This window comes from Emydura macquarii, unplaced genomic scaffold (assembly GCF_026122565.2).
Source record: "Emydura macquarii macquarii isolate MOO-44397 ecotype Brisbane River unplaced genomic scaffold, CSIRO-AGI_Emac_v2 contig_3241, whole genome shotgun sequence".
In the NCBI taxonomy this organism is placed as follows: domain Eukaryota; kingdom Metazoa; phylum Chordata; order Testudines; family Chelidae; genus Emydura; species Emydura macquarii.
Genome location: NW_027133378.1, coordinates 1 through 6,269, shown reverse-complemented (window position 1 = coordinate 6,269; position 6,269 = coordinate 1). Strand labels below are relative to the sequence as shown.

Below are 6,269 nucleotides of genomic sequence, written 5' to 3'. Positions count from 1 at the left end.
TGATGAGAGCAAAGATGAAGTCTGCAGCACTGAACTGGGGAAGGGAGTACATTGCCTACATTCAGAATTAGGCAAAAATTTTCCAAGTGATGGTAGCATGATAATAACAGCCTGATCCAACTCTTGCTGATGTCAATGGGAGCTTTTCCATATGGGAGCACGATGAGCCCCTGCTAAAGCAGTACACAATTTTATGTTAGCAAAGACTACAAAAGACCGACACCTACTCTGGGCCCACAGCAGCAACAAAGTCTTAGTAGCATTTAGACATGATTAATATCTCATCCTTCAGACCTAAAGAAACCTAAAGAGAATAGACACTACTGGTTTAGGTCTAGAGCAATGAAAGAGATCTATGTATGTCTGTATAACAGTGAAGGTGACTTGTTGATATTATCGTTATTGAGGGATACATACCAGGAGAACATCCTTTATTCTTCCCTTTAACAAGTTCTGAGCCTCCCTCCTTCCCTGGCACCTCTCTTCAATAAAAGTAAAGGAGTTTGATCCACCTTCTTATATTACGCCCATGATATCTGGGTGCTCAAGGCACACTATCAAGGTGAAAGTCACAAATATAAAAATTACACCCTAGCTACATTTTTAACTACATTGAAGAACACTCCCCGTTTCCAAATAAGAATTCAGTTTAGATACATATCAGCTTCACTCTCTGGTTCTTTTGAACTAGCAAACACTGGTAGGTTAACATTATTATTAAGGAAATACCACTGATGTGCAGGATGCTTTAGGAGGTATAAAATATTACATAGTTCCTGCCATGAGCAGTATACACTGCCTCCAGGAATACGTTACATTTCTTTTCCCTACTTTTTCCTATAAAGAAATGCTTTTAATTGAAAATGTAAAGATCAGTGTAAGAAAAGCAAGTCTGTTCAAAACAGTTTTTATAAAATCAGTTCTAAAACACTTATTTTTCCCTATTAATACTTAAAAAATATACAAGAAAGAGAGAGCGAGCTGCACAGCCCCATCAAGATGCCTACCCATCTGCCTAAAACCATTAGCGCCCAACCTTCTAACAGACTTTTGCACCCCCAGCACTACTGCTAATCTCAGCCCCTCCAAGTGCTAAAAGCAAGGCTGGCTTCAATGGGTACTGTTTTGCTGAAGAGACAGAAGATGTATCCTGAAAACATCAGGGAAGCCAGGAAGTAACATTTCAGGAGAAAGGTACATTCCAACATGGTCAGCCTTGAACTCAGCACTACACAAGGTGCCAGAGTGAATGACCAATGCATGCATCCGCCCAGTCATGCATGCTAGCCCGCACTGATCAGTCAGTTTAGTTAACATTCCTTATGCAGCTGGCACACAGGAACAAACGCATCTTCGGAACTGAATCAAAATGACATGGGTCTTTGCAGGCCTGTACAACAGCTGTACTGCCAGGTTTCCACACCCATTCAGAATCTAATACTACTGGAAGGATGGCTGGAAACACCAAATTACTTGACAGGAAAGCATTTCATTCAGCCTTCAAAGACTCTTCGCTCTGAAGGTGCTCAGAACGGCTAAAAGTCACCAATGAGATCATAAATGCACTAGACAAGTTCATATCCCCAGTTTACCATTTGAAGACCAACGTTATGACACTTGCAAAGTATGTTGCTGGATGTTTTCCAAGCAGCAAACAGAGAAAAACTGCTATTGACAAGGGATGCATTTATATCTGTTACTAAGAGGGCAAATTATCAGGCACTGGAATGGCTCCGGGGTGATCGAGTGCATCCAAAACTATCCTTCCCTATCAGGCACAAATAGGTCTTGGAGGATGGACTGATCACAGCAATTATGCATGAAATTCCACATGCTCCCAAAACAATTCTTCAGCTAATCAAAAGCTCATGTTGGAAGACGAGTTGCTCACCACCTTATAAATGTCTGGCCAGCCACCTGCCTTACACAGCGATGTATGAGTGTAACACGGATGAGGAGTGATGTGACAATGTGTCTAACAGTGGAGCCATACGCAGAGATGACACAGATGATGACTGACAAATACATGTTTTCAGTCCGACATGTCAAAGCTAACCTCACTGGGATTACCAAAGATTAATGTATTTTTTCATGCAAGCAATGCATCCATGCATTAAAAAATATTTTTAAAAGTTGATATTTCATTATTTTGTTGAAAATATATAGCTACATAATTGTTTTGGGTTTTTCATGTTTGGCCCTATTGTGTTCGTGGGACAAAGGGCTTTTGAATAATATCCAACTTGACCAATTTTGGACGAAGTTGTATTGTCAAAACTTCCACTAATTGGAGGACCTGGACCTTGGAGCGGGGGGGATGCACAAGGAAGATCCCCCCTGCCATCCTGCAAAGGGTAACACAATTGAAATTATGATTCTCTAGATTTTTATGAATCAAATGACACCTCCATTACCTCTCTATCATTTATTTGCCACATCCCCCAGAAGTGAAATTTTATTCCGTTACGCTCCTGGACTGAAGTTACTGGCATGAATCCTGACTAAATCAAAGATTCTGTATACGTATGTATTTTAAATACAGACAGCCACAATTTTAAAACGCTTGTGATGAATGATATAGAATATAGATAGCAATCTACAAAATGGTCAATATATCCATAAACTTTTTTTAAGCAATGCTATTTTCATGAAGTCAGAAGTAGATCTGAGATCATGTTCTTCTGGCCATACTTTATTGTTACCCTCATAGCTGATGCAGCACTATATCCTCTTCTTTTGGAATGTTTCACTATCTAGTTTTCCAGAGGATTCATTTTTCACTGCTGTATTTGGAAACTTCCTGTCAACCGGATCGAAGAGTCGCCGAGTTGATGTATATGTCCAGTATGGATTAAGTATTAATGTAAGCGTACTTAATCCCATGAAAAAGATAATAAAATGTGGAAGTCCCATATTTTCCACCAGATCATTCCAATTGGAAATATACACCCACCACATGTGATAACAAAGGACCATGCGGCAGTGAAGCATATGAACATTTACCCATTGGTTTGCCTTCCAAAAAAGGGCTTTAGCCCAGCCAATCTGGAAGAGACAACAAGAATAAAAGAGAAATGAAATTACATATGAAACAATAACACAGTCAGTGTTTTCGATAAATAAGATACATATTTAACTTTCCTGTTATGCTTAGCATAAACTGCCATACAAACATTCTCTCAATCATTTTTCTCTAGAGTGCAAAAAGAAAAACTTAGAATTCGAAGTCACTTTGTAAACTATATGCATACAGCATCACGTAGATGCAGCCACCAATTGGATGGAGGCAGGCAATCAAAAAGATCACCTGTCACAAAAGCACAGCAGGGTTAGCAGGGTCTGGGAACTTTTGGTCAACAGCACCGAGGCAGACCATGACTCTCTGACTGCTCTAGCAGCTATGTGCACAAATAGGACCACCGTGTTTATATTCTTATTAAAAGCACTGCAGACGGGGTTAGGTGATCCCGTAAATGCTTGTGGCTGTGAGTCCATATATTTAGGAATTGACACTTAAACCACTAAGACACACCGCTTAGAACTGATTACAGTTTGGGAGGTAGGGCTGATTTCTTCCCTCCTACAAGCAAAGCCGATCTCTTCAAGGCTGTTCTCTCTCTGCATCCATAGAATATACATAAACACTCAGATGTGTGAGCACACATGCACACACTGAGCCTCAAGAAAAAATTTAATGATCTGTGTTAAGCTTGTTAGAGCTGATGAGCGATTCTCACGTTACTATTTTCAGTCTCAAAAAAAAAAATCTTTTAAAAATAGGATTTAGTTACCTAATCTTTAATTCTTTGCATTAGTTCCCAACTAGTGTGTCTGTTAAGTACTTTTTAAAAATCTCTCCTTTCTATTTCTTTGCTACAAAATTGGTAAAAAAAAACCCAAAAACAGAATTTGGACAATATTTAAGTATTTTTAGAGTGTTAAAATTAAGTGTTCTGATGGCCAATTCACTTCAAGTTTGGAAGAAGAGTTTTGGGATCTAGGAAGAATTTATCTTCAAATTTGGAGGCAATATTTCATTGCAATTTCTTTTTGAGGAGGAGGCAATGTGAGGTTTATAATTAAAACTTATATTACGAATAATTGATACAGCAAGTTCTTACTTACCCTTAGAAGAATGCAGTATATGCAGTGTGAAACCGTGTTCATGTCAAGTAGCAGTCCCATTATGAGTAGGTAGTGTCCAGACTTTACGTTAGTTATCACACCAAGAAGCCCACCAAAGGCAAGTAAGTGATGAATTACCACCAACACATCAAATGTCCGGAAAACAATATTACACACATGAATAGCTACATTTTCAAGTAAGAAGAAACCAGAGGCTATTAAGCAATGAAACCAGCTCCACTTTTGCTGTGAATACACTTGGTCAGCTTGAAGAACTGGATCTATGAGTAAGGCCCAGAAGCCAGCTACAGAACACTGAATTCCAAACAGGCCACGTGTGATAGTTATGTTTGAGAAGACCTTCTCCTTTGCTGACAAAGTGCGATAACTGGTACTGAGCCATGAGGACAGCCAGTGAGTTAGAAGAAATACACCCAGGTAGATGAAAAATCCAGCTGCTACTAACTTCAAACGAACTTCCCAGAGAAGGTAGTCCCAGTCAAATATGGCTCTGGACATTGCTCCATCATTTTCAAGATTCATTTCTTCTTCTCTAAATCAAAATATTAAGAGGGAAACTGAAGGGTCTCACGTACACTTTGGTCCTTTTAAAGCTACTGAGCCTGTGCTGTTACACGGAGCAGAAACGCATCTGCAATGAAAAAAAAAGACAAAAGAGACTTGTAGAGAATGGCTGTACATGTGTGTCTGTTTGAGAGCCGCACGTTTACGAAAGCTCATTAGTTTCACTACAGTTTAGAGTTTGTTACAGTTTCCACTGATATTTCCAAACAGTTTAGAACTGACATAAAAACACCTGTTCAAAGACGGCCTCATGTTGTCCATCCCCATGGAGGAAGACGGCTCGCGGGAGTTGCGGACGGACAAGGCGAATGGAGAAGACGTGGCGCAGGTAAAGGAACGAGCATGGGGGCGTGATGGGGTTAGGTACAAACCAAGCAATGGCGGATCTTACAGCTATTTCTTTTCTGAAAATCTCTTGACAGGTCAATGATGCCTTTCTATAGGCCTTTGAGAACCTACACATCGGTAATCCTGTGGGAGTAAATCTATCATTCATCAGCTGTTTTTGCTCGTGTCTGAAACACGGATCTGAGAGGGAAACAGCAAAATGGAAGAATGAACCAGCTCATGGGATGTTGTAAAAGGATGTGTTAAACCAGGCGGTTAATAAAAATCGTTTAAATTTGTCAGCGTGAATGTGTTCCTCCATACTTGTGTTAGTAAACAGGTGTTAAGAGTAACAGCCATGTCAACGCAGGCGGCTCTAAAAAAAAAAATGTATTACACCCCTGCGAAGTTGGGAGCTTCGGAGGGGTGAACTCTCTTCTTTAAGCGGCCAAAAAGCATAGTGAAACTTTGGACAAGGGAGAGATAACAGCCTGGCTTTCAGACCTGATGCTTACACTTTACACAAACCGGCTTGCATACGTTTTAAAAGAAACAAGATGGTTGTTTCAGATGTGGACGCGCAGATTTAGTGGATATGCAAAGGTTCCCCAAACACAACAGCTGTTTTAAGTACATCTTAACAGTGATAGCCATTCTATCCAAATATGCCTGCCATTGCGCGTCCACGTCAACAGCTGTGTTGAAGTTGGGGCTCGAGCTGGAGCTTGGGTTCTGAAACCCAGGGAGGGGGTGAGTTTGAGAGCCCAAGCTGCAATGTCTACAGTGCTGTTTAGTGCCTTAGTGTGAGCCCGAGTCTGTAGACTTGAGCTCCGACACTCACTGCCACTGGTTTTAAAACACAGTGTAGACATAGCCTGAGAGGATCCTTTAGGAATCAAACATACACACACAGTTTACAGGATACAGATCAAAGCTGCATCAAACCAGCCACTATAGGCCACTATCTGGAAGTATAAAGGAGCCTTGAACTGCTGGAGCTGAATAATATGGCCTAAATGTAAATGAGAATTGGGCCCTGTATCTGTATGTAGCACGTGAGCACAGAGTTGATTATTTTGTCTAGCAAAAAAGAGAAAATCAGTAATATTGTTAATATTTTCTTTATTATATGTTTATATTAATAGACCCCCTGACACACAAAGTTATGTATTTTTTGTCTATTATAATCACAAATTTTTAATCTTTTTCTGTATTACATCATATTATGAAAA

The 6,269-nt window shown here is 40.0% G+C and overlaps 1 protein-coding gene across 1 annotated transcript; it reads right to left on the bottom strand.

Annotated features, from left to right (window-relative positions):
* Window positions 1-2,368: 2,368 nt before the first annotated feature.
* LOC137142710 (protein CLN8-like) lies at window positions 2,369-4,668 on the bottom strand. Its single transcript, XM_067532170.1, has 2 exons — window positions 4,126-4,668; window positions 2,369-3,045 (listed from the first exon to the last, which is right to left on the bottom strand). Exons 1-2 carry the CDS (start codon window positions 4,666-4,668, stop codon window positions 2,722-2,724), a joined length of 867 nt encoding a protein of 288 aa, XP_067388271.1. The 3' UTR covers window positions 2,369-2,721.
* Between the last annotated feature and the right edge of the window lie 1,601 nt (window positions 4,669-6,269).

Excerpts from the sequence above, each read along its gene's own strand:
- LOC137142710 (XM_067532170.1), bottom strand. The coding sequence starts at position 4,668 with ATGAATCTTGAAAATGATGGAGCAATGTCCAGAGCCATATTTGACTGG. Across the intron at positions 3,046-4,125 it reads TATACTGCATTCTTCTAAGG|ATTGGCTGGGCTAAAGCCCT; the intron begins GTAAGTAAGAAC and ends TGTCTCTTCCAG.